General features: G+C 36.9%; 1 protein-coding gene across 1 annotated transcript in view; it reads right to left on the bottom strand.

Moving 5' to 3' along the window:
• LOC135214923 (receptor-type guanylate cyclase Gyc76C-like) overlaps positions 1-18,589 on the bottom strand; it is a 380,810-nt gene that overhangs the window by 89,240 nt on the left and 272,981 nt on the right. Inside the window, 2 exon segments of the mRNA XM_064249403.1 lie at positions 7,061-7,206; positions 13,762-13,924. Coding sequence (XP_064105473.1) covers positions 7,061-7,206; positions 13,762-13,924 — 309 coding nt within the window.

The raw sequence follows: 18,589 nt of genomic DNA, 5'->3' as shown, positions 1-18,589 counted from the left end.
TACGAATAGAAAGAGATGCCTACCCGCATCCTCTTTCAAACAACCATAAAAACACAATACAAACAATAGGGGAAAAAATTTACAAAGGATATGCTTCAGCTCCCTGCCAGCACCGAATCCGCCGATACATACGGGCCTAACGCGAAGCACTTATCGTAAGTAATCTTGACGTCTCTAGGTAGTGGTTCGTGAATACTGAATTGCATCTCCAGAATGTTGCTTTCATCAGATTCTGGAGTGACATATTCTTGTTGAAAGCCAAGGACGTAGCAATGGCTCTAACCTCGTGAGCCTTGACTTTCAAAAGCTTGAACTGATCCTCACCGCAAGCCAAATGTGCTTCCTTCACAAGGCTTCTAATAAAGAAGGACATAGATTTTTAGACAATGGTCCACTTGGGATCCTTTACAGAGCACCAAAGTCTGTCCTTAATGCCCTTAAGAGACTTCTTCCGTTGGAGGTAGTATCTTAAAGTCCTCACAGGGCAAAGAGTTCTCTCCGGCTCTTCCCCTACCAGGGGAGCTAAGCCTGGAACCTCAAAACTCCTTGGCCAAGGATTTGAGGGGTTCTCGTTCTTAGCTAGAAAAGAAGGAAGGAAGGAACAAATCACGGAATCTCCTTTGAAACCTACCCTTCCTTCTAGAGCATGAAGCTCGCTAACTCTCTTGGCAGATGCTAAAGCCAAAAGAAACAGAGCCTTCTTCATCAGATCCTTGAAAGAAGATGACTGGGGGGGAGGTTCGAACTTCGAGGACCTCAGGAAACGAAGAACCACATCCAGATTCCAGCTCGGAATTTGAGACGAGGGTTTCTTGCAAGTTTCGAAAGATCTTAGCAGATCATGTAGATCTTTGTTGTTGGAGATATCTAAGTTCCTGTGCCTAAACACAGCTGCTAACATGCTCCGATATCCTTAGATGGTCGAAACTGCAAGACCGCATTTTTCCCTGAGAAAAACCAGGAAATCTACGATTTGGGTCACAGAGGTACTGGAAGAGGAAAGCTTCTGGTTTCTGCACCAACGGCGAAAGACGTCCCACTTCGACTGGTAGACACTAAGGGTAGAGGGCCCATTTCTAGCTGAGGCGATAGCCTTCGCTGCCTTAGCTGAAACCCCTTCGCTCTGACAAGACTTCTGACAGTCGAAAGCCAGTCAGATTGAGAGAGGCTTTTTGTGATACCTGTCGAAGTGGGGTTGTCTGAGCAGATCTACTCTTTGTGGAAGAGCTCTTGGAAAGTCCACCAGCCATTCCAGTACCTCTGTGAACCAATCTTGGGCCGGCCAGAATGGAGCTACCAGCGTCATCCTTGTCGCTTCCGAGGCCGCAAACTTTCTGAGTGTTTGACTCAGAATCTTGAATGGAGGAAAAGCATAGACGTCCAGACCGTCTCCAGTCTAGAAGGAAAGCATCGACTGACACTGCTCCTGGGTCCGAGATCGGGGAGCAGTAGAGGTCTATTCTCTTGTTCTTTGCTGTCGCAAAATAGGTCGATATGAGGTCTGCCCCATAACCTCCACAGGTCCTGGCAAACTTCTGAGTGCAGAGTCCACTCCGAGGGGAGCACTTGATTCCTCCTGCTCGGAGGATCGGCCCTGACATTCCTTTCTCCCTGTACGAACCTGGTGAGGAGAACGATCTTCCTTGCCTGAGACCACAACAGCAAGTCCTTCGCTGTTTCGTACAGGGAGAAGGAGTGTGTCCCCCCCTGCTTTCTTATGTAAGCCAAGGCTGTGGTGTTGTCCGAGTTGACCTGAACTATAGCATTTCGGACGTGGGGCTCGAAGGCTTTTAACACCAACCACACTGCCATCAACTCTTTGTTGTTGATGTGCCAGGACACCTGTTCCCCCTCCCAGGTGCCTGACACTTCTCTTGACCCTAGGGTTGCACCCCAACCCGTCTCCGACGCGTCGGAAAACAATACTTGGTTCGGGTTTGGCATGTACAGAGACAGACCTTCTGCAAATCGGAGAGGATCTGCCCACCACAGAAGGTCCTTCTTGATTCCTTTTGATATCATGAAGGAGAATTCCAGGTCTAGAGAGAGACACCTCTAATTCCGGTAAAGGAAGAATTGGAGAGGTCTGAGATGCAACCTTCCTAGAGAAACGAATTGCTCCAGTGAGGAAAGTGTCCCCAACAGACTCATCCACTCCCTCGCTGTGCATGCATCTTTCTCTAGGAAGGTCGTTAGTTTCTCTCGGCAACGAGCAATCCTCTCTGGTGACGGATATGCCCGAAAATCCGGAGAAACCATCCGAATCCCCAGATATATCAGCTCTTGACTGGGGATTAATTGTGACTTCTGGAAGTTCACCAGAAGCCCCAACGAACTTGGTAAGGTAAGTGTCTTTTGTAGGTCCTCCAGACATCGTTCTTGTGAGCTTGCTCTGATCAGCCAATCGTCTAGATAGAGAGACAGCCTCACTCCCTCCAAATGTAGCCACTGCGCTACATTCTTCATTAAACCCGTGAAAAACTTGAGGGGCTGTCGAAAGGAAAGGCCAAAGCACAAGGCCCCTGAATTGGAAGATCTCCCTCCCATCATGAATCTCAGAAACTTCCGTGAAGAAGGATGGATAGGCACATGGAAGTAAGCGTCCTGAAGATCTAGGGACACCATCCAGTCCCCTGGACGAAGACCGCCAACACTGAAGAAGTTGTCTCCATGGCGAACTTCCTTTTTTCTACAAAGACATTCAGGGCGCTTACATCCAGAACCGGTCTCCATCCTCCTGAGCTCTTGGGAACTAGGAACAGTCTGTTGTAAAAACCCGCAGAATGAGGATCTTTCACTAGTTCTATCGCCTCCTTCTCTAGCATAAGATCTACTGCTAGAGAGAGGGCTTGATTCATGATGGGGTCCTTGTACTTGGCTACCAACTCCCTCGGAGTCGTCGTCAACGGAGGTCTTGATAAGAAGGGAATGAGGTAGCCTTTGCGGACAATCGAGAGTGACCAGTTGTCCGCCCCTTTCTGGGCCCAGACGTCGGCAAACTTCAGAAGTCTGGCACCCACTGATGTCTGGAGAACTTGAATCCTACTTCTTCCCTCTGATGGATCTAGAGAAGGTCTTCCCTCGTTTAGCGGGTCTAGATCCTCTAGAGGAAGAAGCTCTGGCAGGAGGGACTCCTCGAAAGGGCTCCTGCCTAACTGAGTCTCTCTCTTGGTTTTAGCCTGGAAAGAAGAGTGAGGCTTCCTGGTAGACTGGGCTAGGCATGTCCTGTGTAGCCTTAGCTGAAAGGGCACAAGAAACATCCTGAATGATCTTCTTAGGGAAGAGTTGAGGAGAGAGTGAGAATACAGGAGAGAGGCTCTCTGAGCATGAGATACTGATTTCGTCAGGAACGAACAGTTAAAAACAGATCTTTTTCTTGATTACTCCCGCTCCGAAAAGGGAGCTACTTCACTCGATCCATCTCTCACTGCCTTATCCATACACGTGAGAACACTGATAAGATCCTCAGTGAAATAGAATCCGGGGTCTGCGTCTTCTTGGCCAAAACGCCCAAAGACCAGTCTAGGAAGTTAAACACCTCCAGGACTCGGAACATTTCCCTTCAACAGGTGGTCAAGCTCATTCATCCCCCAGTCGTCTTAGCAGACATGAGGCATAGCGCCCGAGAGGAATCCACCAGTGAAGAGAAGTCCGAGTCTGCCGAGGAGGAAGAACGAGGCCCAAGGGTTCTCCCGATTCATACCAGAATCCTAGTTTTCCAGTTAGCTTAGAAGGAGGGAAAGAGAACACCAGTCTTCCCTTTCTCTTCCTTCGAAGAAGCCACTCACCAAAACCTCTAAGCGCCTTCTTCATAGAGATTGCAGCTTCATCCTGACACAGGATGAAACCTTCAAAGTTTTCGAGGTCGAAAATAACGATAGAGGCGAGGGCGGGGCGACAGGAGAAAGGGCGTCTCCGAATTCCTGAAGCAACAGGTCCGTCAAACGCTTGTATGAAGAAACGGAGGAATCTTTAGGAATTTCTTCTTCCGAGGGATCCTGTTCTTCTTCGCCGAAGATCCTTCACGATCCTTACGATGATAGGCTGTCTTGTCCCTCAGCCGAGAGTCCATCCTTGGAAGAACGTCTGGAAGAACTCTGACATCTAACCGGGGAAGTCATAACTTCCGTTGAGATTCTGCCTGAAAACTCCTTCTTGTCAGGATGAGAGCGTATTCTAGGCTCTTGGCGCCTAACGAACGCAGGGCGAAAATCTGGCGAAGAGCGCCTATTAGGCGAAAAGCGTCTATCAGGATCCTGGCGCCTGTCTAAAGGAGAGCGGCTTGCCTGGCGAAGAGCGCCTGCCATGCGGGAAGCGATTATCAGGCTCTTGCGCCTGCTGCGAGGAGAGCGAATCTCTGACGACGAGCGCCTACCAGGAGAGAAGCGTCTGACAGATTCCCGGCGCCTAACTCGAGGAGAGCGAAAATCAGGAGAAGAGCGCCTTGTAGGAGAAGAGCGCCTACCAGGCTCTTGGTGCCTGCTAAGTGAAGGGCGGGCTGACAGGAGAAGAGCGCCTGTCTCCCAAAGGGCGTCTGGTCACAGGAGAGCGGAAGCCTGAAGGAGAGCGGCTACCATGAGAAAAACGCCTACCAGGCTCCTGGCGTCTGCCATCGGGAAGAGATCCTGTCTCGAGACGAGCGCCTGTCAGGAGAGGCTCGTCTAACCGGGAAGCATGCCCCTTGTCCGACGGAGAAATGATGTCCGCAGGAGAGCGCCTGTCCGTTGAAGAGCGCCTCGTACTACGATCCACTCTTGGGAGAGGAGGGTGGTTAACTGACGAATAGACGTAAAAACCTGGGAGAAAGAGCGCCTGGGACTTCTTTACCGGGAGCGAGACGTCCTTCCTACGACAAGAAGTCACAATCAAAGAGTCAGCCAGAGCCGTAATCTGCGCCTGCAGACTAGCCAAAACACGTGTAGGAGACTTAACAAAGTCCTTCACGGGAGACGCAGCTCGATCCTTACTAGGAGAGCGAAACTCCAAAGAAATCCTCGGTTTCTTCACATCCAATCCAGGATCTTCCGAAAAAACTTCAGGGCTGGAGGGAGAGCGAAAGAAGCCTGCCAGGCTCTCTTCGACGGCCAAGAAGCTCCGAGGAGCTCTAACCACGCTGGGCGAAGGAGAAGGCGAAGACGAGAAGCATTGCCGTAAGACTTCTCTCTTGGCGCGATCCAAGGTAGCCTGGGAGCGAACATCAGGCGCTACCGAGGGGACGCCTGACCGGTGGGGGTTCTCCCTAACCTTCCTGCGGCTTTCGACTTTCCTCCTCCACTGGGTCTGGGAGTCTGGAAGAGGTCTTAGGCCTAGAAGCATTAGGGACGGTCCGATCAGACGCACCCTCCACTGCACTGGGATCACTGCACAAATTGCTATCACTCTTACCTTCTAGCACTTTAATTTTCAGCTCCATGCTGCGAATAGTGGCTCTCATAGTGTCCACCTCCGAAGGCGCATCTTCGGGTTTCGATGCAGGAAGCAGGGGCTGAAACTGGTAAAGGCGCTACGTCTACAACAGGGTTATCAACTTCAAACTCGCTAGCGCGAGACCTACTAGAACTCCTAGATGAAGCTTTCCTAACCTTGTCCTTCTCAAGCTTTCTTACATAAGAAGAAAAGCGCCTTCCATTCTTCTTCATTCAAATTACCACATTCATACAAGGTTAATAAATGAGCAGTCATTCCCCCTACACCTCATGCATACTGTGTGAGGGTCTACCGCAGCTTTCGGTAGCCTCACCTTACAATCGCTAACAGAACAAACTCTGAACATAGTTGATTTCTTAATTTCTAAATCAGACATAATGAAATTCCAAGAATAATCAAAAGAATAATAAAAAACCGGTCCACAAATCGCAAATGCCAAGCCAAGGAGCAGGTACTTCACCAAAAGTCCGATGAAACAATCCAGGGCGAAAACGAGTAATAATCCAAAATCGAGAGGTATCGACAACAGATGTAGTCGACACCGGCGACAGAAAAATTATGACTGGAAAGGGGGATTGGTTCATACACCTGCCACCCAGCGGCGGGTGGGGTAGATCACCTGACCTACCTGTCGCATTTGCCGCGAGTTTTGAATTCTGTCGTGACGTCAGAGACGTAAGCTAAGTATATATCTGGCAGGAAAGTTCATGTACAAAATACTGCTTTTCCCCTAATAAACTTGTAATTTGTCTACTTTCCAGTCAAAATCTTACCATACACATTCCTGGCATGCTAAGCAACATTTTAAATTAATCGTTCTTTTTTTTATATAAAAAATTATGACATTAGACTCAAAAGAGAGCATTGTGTAGGAACTGACAAGGGAAGAGCAAAATGGTGTTCAACAAGAAAAAGTTTGTGTAAATGCTAACACATATTTAGTGATTTTTAAAAAAATATAACTAACTGGCAAAACTGAACTAATGTCATATATTTTGTATTATCTTAAAATGTGTTTACCATAGCAACATAAGTACAAAATAAGATACAGTCAACTCCTACTAGTATTCACGGACTCACCTATTCGCGGATTTTTCTATGGACTGAATATAACCCAATATTTGCAGAAAATGTGCCTATTCATGGTATTTTTTACTTAAAAATATTCACAGATTACTGTATTTTCATATCATCTTCATGCCTAAATGCACTTTTTGTGATAAAAATATTAATACACTCAGGTATAAGCATTTTTAGTTTTTTTATGTTTTATCTAACAAAATAGGCAGTTCTAAGCATTTTTTGAGGGGTTTTAAGTATTCACGTTTTAGCTATTCGAGGGGGATGTGGTACCCATCCCCCACGAATACAGTCTACTGTATTACTTGCAACAATATTTGTCAAAATCTTAGAAAAAAAACCCTCAGTGTGCTTCAGGAAGTAAGACAAATAATTTGAGGACATGAAATTTTGTGTTCACAAGAACTAACAAAGAGTAACTAATATAAGTCACTCATTTTGTTTTACAGTTATATACATAATTTCTCCAAAGAATCTAAAATACTGTGCTGTATAACATTTTTCAAATTTGCATCACAATGAACTTGAAAATATAATTATTCTAACAACTCACCTCACTGTAATAGTCACTGATCTTGATTAAGCATTTTGAGCAGTTGTATAGCTTCTGCTTTTCATCACAGTTAGAAAAATAGTATACACTATAGCTACCTTCACTGGATGCATTTACATCCATTGAAATGTTAAACCCCAGGATACCTGTAAAATAAGGGAAATATTAAAAGAATGAAAACAAACTATCTTAAGACTAGATACAATCAACTCACACTGATATTTCCTCTTGGTACATATATGGAACTGTGAAAAGCAAAAATGGTAAGAATAAATGCATACGGTGGGGCTCTTTCCTGTACGTATTGAGCACACCTGCATTTCAGAAAAATGCTAGACAAAAAATGAAGAAAACTAATTTCCCTAAACTTCAAGTAATTTGTATTATACCCAACTAATTCCCTGAACACAAACTCTCCAACTGACATTCATAATAAGACTCAAGCTACCTTTATATATACAGCACATCCTTGACTTATAACAGGGATCTGTTCTAGTGCCGTGCCATTTGTTGATTTCAGCCATAAGTCGCTGCATCGCCATGAATTACATCAATTTACAGCGTCTTCAACTTGATATACATACATACAGTCAGACATACTACATACATTAAAATACATGACATTAACATACATGACAATATATAGATTATATAGATTATAGAGATTATATAGATATATATATATGTAATATAATAGATAATATAGAGATACAATTATATATACAATACAGACAGTATATGAGACATAAATTTATAGATAGATTCGAGATAGATATATTAATATATATATAGATATAAGAATATATAAGATAGATATATATATATTATTATTAATATATATATTATATATTATATTATATATTATTATTAAAAAAAAAAAAAATTATATATCTATTATATAGAAGATATAGATATAGATATATATTATAATATATCTATATATATATATAATATATAATATATTATATATATATATATATATATATATATAGATATATATATATATATAATAGATATATAGATATATAGATATGTAGATATATAGATATATAGATATAATATATATATATATATATAAGATATATATATATATATACATATTATATATATATATAAATATATACATATATATTATATAAATATATATATATAATATAGAATATATATATAGATATATATAATATATATATATATATATATATATATATATTATATAACTATATATACATATATTAATATAAATATATATATATATATTATATATATATATATATATATATATATATATATATATATATATATATATATATATATATATATATCTATATATATACGTATATACAGTAGTACCTCGGGATACGAAATTAATCCGTTCTGAGGCGCTCTTCGTATCATGAGGTTTTCATATCTTGGACCACATTTTACATGTAAAATGGCTAATCCGTTCCAAGCCCTCCAAAAACACCCCAGTAAATTATATTTCCAGGCCTAAAACACATGTTCTAGGGTTACGACGCCGATCCGGCGGAAGAAATGTGACTCCAAAAAGGCAACATACTGTACATACTTGAGTAATATTCAACTGCATGTAATGTTCAACCCCATTTTTACTGCATATATTAGGACTTTAGCATATGTCCCTTAGCAATAAGCCTAGCCTATGTTAGCGGTTGCTACTGTAGCCTAGTCTATGATTCTGACATCTAAACCTAAGAAGCTAAAAGCTTAGAATATGCCAATAAAATGTATAAATAATCAGTATGTACTCATTTCAAATAATTATTAATTAATCATTAACTATAATACACAAAAAAAAAAAAACTTCCAATCGATTGTTTACATTCAGCTCTTACGAGTACCAAACGAACGCCAAGCAATCACTTTTCCTACGACACAGTAAGCCATAAATTTTCATTAGTATCTCTCCTCAACTAATGAAACTTCCAAACAGTATAATAACCATTCATTTCTATTCTTTATTCTATCTTTACCTAATGGAGATGCCGAGTTACTGACAGCTATAATGAAACATATACGTAACGTAATATTAAAACAGAAGAAGAATTCTAAAAAATACGTATTTGTTGGCAGTCTGATTTATTTTATATTTTATGATATCTAATTCACAATTTTTTATTAAATGTATTGCATGTACTCATTTCAAATAATTATTAAGTAACCATTAACTATAATAAACAAACAAACAAAAAAGCTTCCAAACTTCTGTTTACATCCAGCACTTACGAGTATCGAACGATCGCCAAGCAATCACTTTTCCTAGTACACAGTAAGCCATAAATTTTCATTATCTCTCTTCAACTACTGAAACTACCAAACAGTAAAATAACCATTCATTTCTATTCTTTATTCTATCTTTACCTAATGTTTTTTTTTTTTATTAAATGTATTGCATGAATAAGTTTTTCAATTTACAGCATCCTTTTACCAATAGAATACTTAAAGCACAAGGGGTAGATGCTGACCAATAGGAGAGCAGGATCTTATGGGGTGACTAGCATCAGGAATCAATGGGAGAGCAGGAGGATGGTGGCGAGTTTACTCAGTTGGCGGTGCGGGAGTTTCAAAATTGTTCTCAGTGGTCCGGGCGAATCTCGGGACTTTACAGCAACAACCTTTCGTAACTTGAGCAATTTTCGTATGTAGAGCTGTAAAATTTTTCGTATTTGCTTTCGTATCTCGAGTTTTTCGTAAGTTGAGCCTTTCGTATGTCGAGGTACCACTATATATATATATATATATATATATATATAATATATATATATATATATATATATTATATATACATATATACATATATATTATATATATAATATATATATATATATATATATATATATATATATATATATATATATATATATATATATATATATATATATATATATATATATATATATATAACCATATATATATATATATATATATATATATATATATATATATATAATATATATATATATATAATATATATACTATATATACCTATACATATATATATATATATATATTATATATATATATATATATATATATAAATATATATATATATACAGGCAGATCCCCGGGTTTACTAGGGGGGGTTCCGTTCTTGAGACGCGTCGTAAGCCGGAACAACGCTTGGAAATATGCCTTAACTAATAAAAAGTTTATAAAAACCTTACTTTGTAATCCTTTGGTTTACACTTACATGTTGTTTCCTGTAGTTTTTATGTACAACCTGGAGTTATTTTTTCATAAAAGAATGCTGGTTCTTGAAGGTAAAAACTATTGTAATCCTCTGGTGACACTACATTCTTGAAGTTTTATGTATAACCTGGAGTGATTTTGCCAAATCTTGAGGGCTACAAGAACAGCTGATTACTATTTACGTATCATATAGACTAATTAAAGTAAACGTATCTTTAAATAGGCTTATATATTAGTACGTATCAACAAAACATTTCCTGCCATGAGTCAGAGGCCGTTTAATGAAAACAAACACTTCTCTGTCCTATCTGTTCAGAAAATAAACGTTACGTCAATCCCCAGACCATTGTTGCCAAGGCGTCTCTCTCTCTCTCTCTCTCTCTCTCTCTCTGATCAAATTACACTGGAACCTTGACATACGGTTGCCCTAATATACGAATGTTTTGAGATACAACAGAAAATTTGCGAAAATATAAGCTAATATACAAGAATGTTTGAGATTACGACAGAAAATTTGCGCGAAAATATAAGCTTTGATATACAACGAAATGTTTGAGATACGATTTTGCGATGAGTGTTAGTTGTATAGGCGACCGATAAATGGCGTTCAGTCTGTTGTTTGTTGGTGCTGCATGTTAACACGTCGTTGTTTAGTTCGTTGTATTTGTGCCTATTTTTCGTGTTATTTTGTCTATTTTATTATTAACCATGGGTCTCAAAGCTAAAGACAAAGCAGGTGATAAGAAAAAACCCAAGAAAATGATTTCGATGGAAGCAAAACATGAAATTATAGCAAAGCATGAACGTGGCGTTCGTATCGTCGATTTGGCAAACGAGTATGGTCGAAATCCTTCTACAATATCCACGATCATCAAGCAGAAGGAAGCTATAAAAACCTTCCAAAGGCATCACCCATTATTTCTAAACTACGAACTGATTAAAAAAATAAATAAAAATTAGTTTAGCAATGTTATTTCATTTGTGTTTATTACGTAGTTATTAGTGTACATACGTAAATAAAAAGAGAACAAATCGTTCCCTGCCACCCTTCCCTACCTCCTCCCCCTGCTGGCCTCACGACATCTTTCGTTGTGGTAAGTAAAATTCCTTTCTTTTTTTTAATTGATTTTATTAACATTTATTATCATTTATCACATTGCTATGTTATTTTATCATTATGTGTGTTATTACTCGTTTATTTGTGTATAAATTGTGTATATTATATGTAATTTAGCTGTGTTTAGGTGTGGTTTCATAGCGCTAGAACGGATTAATACATATTACATTATTTTTAGGGTGGGAAAAAATGCTTTGAGATACAACTGTTTTGATATACGACGATGGTAACGGAACAAATTAAATTCGTATGTCAAGGTTCCAGTGTACTGGATAATGTCTCTCTTTGGATACTTCGATTTTGCCAAATCTTGAGGGCTACAAGAACAGTTGATTACTATTTACGTATCATATAGACTAATTAAAGTAAACGTATCTTTAAATAGGCTTATATTATTTGTATCAACAAAACATTTACTGGCATGAGTCAGAGGCCGTTTAACGAAACGAACACTTCTCTGTCCTTAACTCGGAGCGTCGAAAGATGCGCCCTCTCTCTCTCTCTCTCTCTCTCTGATCAAAAATCTAACCAGAAACTTTGTTTTGTTATTATTACTGGAAACAAGCAATGATTTTTTCATTATTTGCGCTTTTGGACTGTTATATGTAAACTTTGCACACCGCAAGCTAGTATGTATTCATTCGCTCGGAAACTAGTTCCGCATATGAGGCGTCACTAAAAAAACAGAAAAATACGACATAAAAAGTGTCGAAAATCATCATAACCTCAAAATTTTTGTTGTAATCTAACCAGAAACTTATTTCTATTAATATACTGTGCTAAACTATAAAGGATTTTTATCATAGTATGCGTTTTTTAAAAGCGTCGTTAACTCGGAGCTTCGGAAGCGTCAGCGTCGTAACCTCGGAACAAGCGTCGTAACCCAGGACGATTTTTCCATTGAATATTTAAGAGAAAGCGTCGTAACTCGGAACGTCGTAAGCCGAACTGTCGTAACCTCGGAACGTCGTAAGCCGGAACTGTCGTAACCCGGGGACCGCCTGTATATATATATATATATATATATTATATATTTATATATATTATATATATATATATATATATATATATATATATATATTATATATATATATATATATATATATATAATATATATACATATACACATTTCAACAAAATCTCATTTCCCCAAACATGGAATGGCTCAGTGGAAAAGAAACAAGAAAATCATCACTGCCTCATTCATTTTAAGCTATAAGCATTGCATCAAGTCTAGTGCAAAACCTGTATTTCTTAAGCACACATCCATATTCAAACTGTTGATTTAAAGATGAAATCATATGCAAAATAATTCTACCACATAAGTTGTTCCATATAGTTATGTATACAGAAGTCTGAACACCAGTGCACTGAGAGCAGTGCATAGAGTCAAGTGGACAGCACTACTCACCTATATCTTGAGTTCTCTCAAGATTATTGGTTACTAAGGCCTTTCCTCTCTAAATCCTCTTTCATTCCCCCCTTCCAGCATTTTGTAGGTCATCCTCTCCTCCTCCCTCCAAACACTTAAGAATTATACACACTTTTCACGAGCTTACATCTCAAAACACCCTTTTCCATTTTTCCCCTACACAAACCTGTTTCCAATTCTGTTTATCTCCACATTTGTCATCTTATCACCTAATATATATAAATTTAGATACTCAAATTTATTTCAAATGAAATAAATCAATTTCCATAGGCAATACTGCAGTAGAGTGCTCATTCAAGGAGTGGAACACCCATGACAATTTATGGGAGGAAAATGTTTAGTCAATCATATGTTGGATTTAAAACTACCTATTTATGATAGCTAATATGTATCTTAATTGCAAGAAATACACAACAGGCAACTGTGTATTCTTGCATCAGAAAAGATTCTATTGGGTGGCATGCAGGCTCATAATGGGAGAGCAGACTAATTTTCCCCGCTTTTAATAGTAGGCAAAATACATGTTCTTTTATACTTTGACAATAAAATGGTAAAGAAATACATACACACATGAAAAATATTAAGAATTGCAACAGTAGCACTCAAATTAGAATAAATTTCCGTAAGTAAAGAATCATCTTGTTTATGGATACTATCATAAATTACTACATAATAACAAAGAAAAATATTCATACCAAAGTGATATCCCAAAAGTTTTTTGCATGTTGCATTATCCTGCAATATACACCAGTCTTGTTTTTTCTGATATACTGAAAGCTTTACACATAAATATATATAATAAATAATAAAAAAATACAAGAATCAAATGTATAATAAATATTATTACTCTGCAATACTCTACATGAGAAGTCAATTATGATATTGACTGTTGAAAATTATAATGAAAAATGTATTAACCCCTAACACACAATAAAATAGGCTTACTTTGATACTGTTTGCTCCTAATATGCTCTTTGATCTTGGTTCCATTCCGTGCTAGTGCTTCCACTGACTCCGTATTATTTGGTGCTTCAAATAATTCCCTCACAGCATTTACGTACAGCAGAACAGAGTCATACAGATATGCCGACGGCAGGTAAGGAGTGTGCTACCAAAAGATAACAACATATTCTACCCATATTAAATACCAACTATAAATTTTAAGCATGAGAAATTGATCAAGCCTAACACTAAAATCTTTAATAATACCTGTACTCATTTTTCAGTTCACAAACCTCCTGCTTTACATTCACCTTAGTTCCCAACCAAAAGTTGGACAGACAACATAAGATCTGAAAACGCTTATTTAGTAATGTGACAACCCCAAGTGTTCAGCGGCAGCATACAAAAGAGTTCACACATTGCACCACCCACTTATTACATTTCTACGAGAGTTAAATTGGAGTGATGAAAAAGATAATGACTAGTGAAAAAGAAAATCTATCAGTTAATTAATAGTAAAAAAGAAAAATCTATCAGTTCTGCAGCATAAAAAAATGATGAACTGTATATTTTTATGGGAAAATAAAACTACTTGCTTTACATGTTTCAGCATCAAGGGGCTCATTTACAAAACTAAACAGTATACAGTTTATTCATAAACTTTATATAACATGACAAGAATGGAGATGTTCTCCTTCCCAAGAACCCTTTGGTGCGTATCAAATTTCTTACATGGACCAACATGCTTACTGGACATTATTCTTCCCCCTTCTATCTCTCATCTACAGTCTTACTTTTTCTTGCATCTTATTTATACACCAGGTTGGATGATGACCCATTCAGTGTTATCAATTAGGACCTGCTTTCTATCTAAACAAAAAGATAAGCTCTTCACTTCTGTGGCAATTACTATTCTTCATCTAAAAGTTCTGGAACCCCTATTTCTCTTTTTTTTTTTTTTTATCTTCTGAGTTTCCTTTGTTCAAAGACCTGTCTTTTAATGCATCAAAACAAAAGTTCACTGACACAATATAAGGCCTTTCTCTTAAAGAAAGAAGGACTCTTTATTCTATATTTATACTGCAGATAGTCTTAGCACATTTGAAAAACCTACATATCAAAATAAATCAAACACAATAAAAAACTAAAAACATGTAACTACTATATGGCTTAATTAGTAAAGATAGTAAGTCTCCATATAGAATATATAAAAAAGGAAATTCCAATACCACTGTGAAGAAGAAAACTAATACAGAACCCCCATCTGAACTTATTATGAACTGGGACTGCTATATATAAAAACTATTCACACTACTAAATAAGCAATATTCGTTTTTACAATCCTGAAAAATATCAATATAGTTGGGAAACCCAAACAATGTAAAGCAAAGACTTGTGTTTATGTACAAAGATATACAATATCTACTTCTTTAAAGGTTAACTACAACAAATTGTAATTGAACTTGGCAAATAATATGAAAAGGGAAATGCAAACAGAGTAAAAAAAATGAATTTTATGAACATGTTAAGACAATAATACTGATAACAATGTAACATTTATGAAATATTTCAAACTAATTACTTAAAGAGTAGAAAAAGTAATCCTGAAAATGTAAATCTACTGATGGGAATAATTAAAACAGAATGAAGAACTTTCGTGCATATGTGAAATAAAGGGAGGAAAATCTGAGTGATTCAAACTATAAAGAAATGAATTCCTCCTTTGAAGCAATGACTTTACCTTCAAAGTATTAAATGACTAGAATTGCAGTATCTTCATTTTAAAAAATAAATATTTGGTACTCATATGCTGCCTTGCTAGCATTAAATGTGATTTCTGTAATACAGTTAACAGATGTATCTATTCACTAAAAGAGAGTTGCTGAACAAGACTGGGTGCAATTGCACGTCCTAAAATTAGCTGAACTCCAGACGCATCTCCCCCCACCCCCTCAAAGCTTTCATTCAAATGGTTCTGTACCTATCTTGACCTCAAGTATGCAAATGATTAGCAAAACAACTGCACTGATGGGCAGGCCAAATTGCTCTTTAAATCAGGTTGCAAAAATCTCAGGTAAATAAGCAGTGCAAATTTATACGACGTTTCACTGGAGTCAAAGTAGCATTATCATTCTGTATTCAATTTGCTTATGCCCACTAGATCCAGAAGTTAAACAAAAAGGGTATGGCCTATCAATTCACAGTACGTATTTTACAATACGTTTATGGCAAGGTATAGTGATAGATAAAAGTTGAAAATATTTAAAAACTAATATTTCTATAAAATTACCATGCAAAAGTAGTAAGAACCAAAAATAATGCCTGGAATGATGTTAAATTAATTTAACGAAAAACAGCAACAGCTATTGCTTGTCATAAAGATGATTTCTCTTTGAACATTATTAAGCAAAGTAATGATATTCACTCTAACCAACCATTTACTAAACTTGAAATATCAAACACTACTACTCAAATTTTATTTACTGGAGGCCATAAAATTAAAATTCATCATCAATTATGCGAAGCCTTATAAAAACTGTTACAGTCTCCAAGAAAAAAATTTATTGTAATATTCGTAATCTACCCTCTTAGCTCAAAAAAAAAAAAAAAACCTTGGTCAATTACTTAGGTTTTCAGCCATTACCAAAAATTTTTCCTTTAGTTTTCGGTAAGTTTGACTTAAAGTTCTCCTGTCCATTATCAACAAAGTTTTACTAGGGGTACTGAATGAATAATTTGACCATCATTGCAAATTCTTTACCAAAATTAGTAAGATAAGAAACAAATAATTGTAGTTATTCCTATGAGAGAGAGAGAGAGAGAGAGAGAGAGAGAGAGAGAGAGAGAGAGAGAGAGAGAGAGAGAGAGAGAGAGAGAGAGAGAGAGAGAGAGAGAGAGAGCATACTTGTACACCTAAATTTTAAGAATGAATAAATTTTAAGGAAGAAAAAGGTATACACAGCTGGGAAAAGTACTAGCAACATATTTATAAGCATTTAAAAACAGATATTCAGTGTAAGTGGTTTTCTCTCTATATTTTTCTTATTCCATTACATTAACCAAATCGAGCAACGTGATTTCTTACTCAAGAAATCACTTGAAGGCTGATAAGTCAACTAAATTATGATAAATTTCTGCTATACTTCCAACATTCTCACGTTATGCCTACTGTAATAATCTCTACTGTACACAAGTTTTAGGTCATAGTGATTATCAACTCCATAGAAATCTTAGTATGGATAAGATCGAGGTGGTAACTACATTGTCTGTTTGTAAATCCTGTGGAAGAAATAAAATTTCATGAGTCTAGTAGTAACTTATAACAGATTTATACTTTAAAAATTATGTTGAAAAATAAGTAAAGATCTACAACAAAACCACTGGAAATTTTGTGTGCCAAATACCTCAAAGGTTTCCTTAAGTACATATGAAATTGACATACATACTCGAACCAGAAAATTGTGACATTACAGTTTCTTGCTCCCAATAGTAATACTAATACTTTCATATTTGTACCAACACAAGGACATTATATAAGCAACACACACACACATATATAGGATATACACCAATTCAATCGGCCTAAAAAATAATACCAAAGGGGAATTATAATTGTTAAGTAGTTTGTCACCTCACAGGATCAAACTGCTGAACTTGAGAACCAATGATGTTCAGTGATGCCCTAGATCACCAGGGTGTACTAGGGCATCACTGAACGTTGTTAGTTCTCATTTTTGCCAGTTTGATCCTATGAGGTGACAAACCACTTATAAATTATAATTCCCCCTCAGTATTATTTATTTGCCAGCATAAATACAATTGGGATGTTCAGAATACTGAGTTAAAGAAAAATCACTATAGTTCTTTAAATGCAGAATCTTAATTATAGTACAGTCTTTTGATTCATACTGTTTACTTTAGCTGGTGAATGACAATAGAATAACTGGAAAAAAACAAGTTGAAAAACTTACAAGAACCTCATGGGGTGTAACAGCAACATCATACAGCTCTGTATATCCTGCGTCTAAGTGCAAAATGCTAATCACAATAATTAACAATTCATATGAATAAGAAAGAGCAGATCATGGCTTCTTTACCTCTTCAAAAAGCAAAAGCTATAATAAGCCTGTAAGGATATAAGGCACACAAAATTACCAATATGTCAAAAGTAAAGAAATACACTCACACACACATCTGCAATGTAGAATACTTTATCACTTTTGGTTTATAGAGATAATGATATTAATATCTACATAATAATTTTGTAAAACATCCTTTTCAGATCAGTCAAGAACTACTGGAAAAAACAAAATACATGCAATTGTACTTTAACAGAACGTGAAAGAATGAGAATCAAAAACTACTGTAGTTTTATTTTATTGGAGAATAATAAGCAAGCAAATTACCCAGCCACTTTGCACCCCACAAATTGTCTTTCAACTGAAAAATTCAATGTCATGCTGTCAATATCCTAAGCACAATCCAAGTATCCAAAAAATGTTTAAAATAGTATACAAATGTGAGAGGGATCACTGTGATGTATGAAGTTTTAGAAGTGTAAGTAAAGGAAATCTGGAAAGTACTTTAATTATTTAAAGTACAGTAAAAACAGTCCAAAATCCATTTAGTAAAACAATAATGTTCCTGTAATTATACACCTGATTCAAAATGCTAATCCTAAGTGTCCAAAAACAACAAAAATTACTAAAATACTCATAATTGTTGGTGCTGTTGTCTGACAGATCCAATTACGTCAGACAATGAAATATCTAACATCCAGATAATAAACCTCTTTTACAAAAGAAACAAGAGAATCAAGCAAAAGGGAAAA

The sequence above is a fragment of the Macrobrachium nipponense genome, chromosome 46, assembly GCF_015104395.2.
Source record: "Macrobrachium nipponense isolate FS-2020 chromosome 46, ASM1510439v2, whole genome shotgun sequence".
Taxonomy (NCBI): domain Eukaryota; kingdom Metazoa; phylum Arthropoda; class Malacostraca; order Decapoda; family Palaemonidae; genus Macrobrachium; species Macrobrachium nipponense.
The sequence above is the reverse complement of the archived record's forward strand: the minus strand, read 5'-3'. Positions and strand labels throughout refer to the sequence as shown.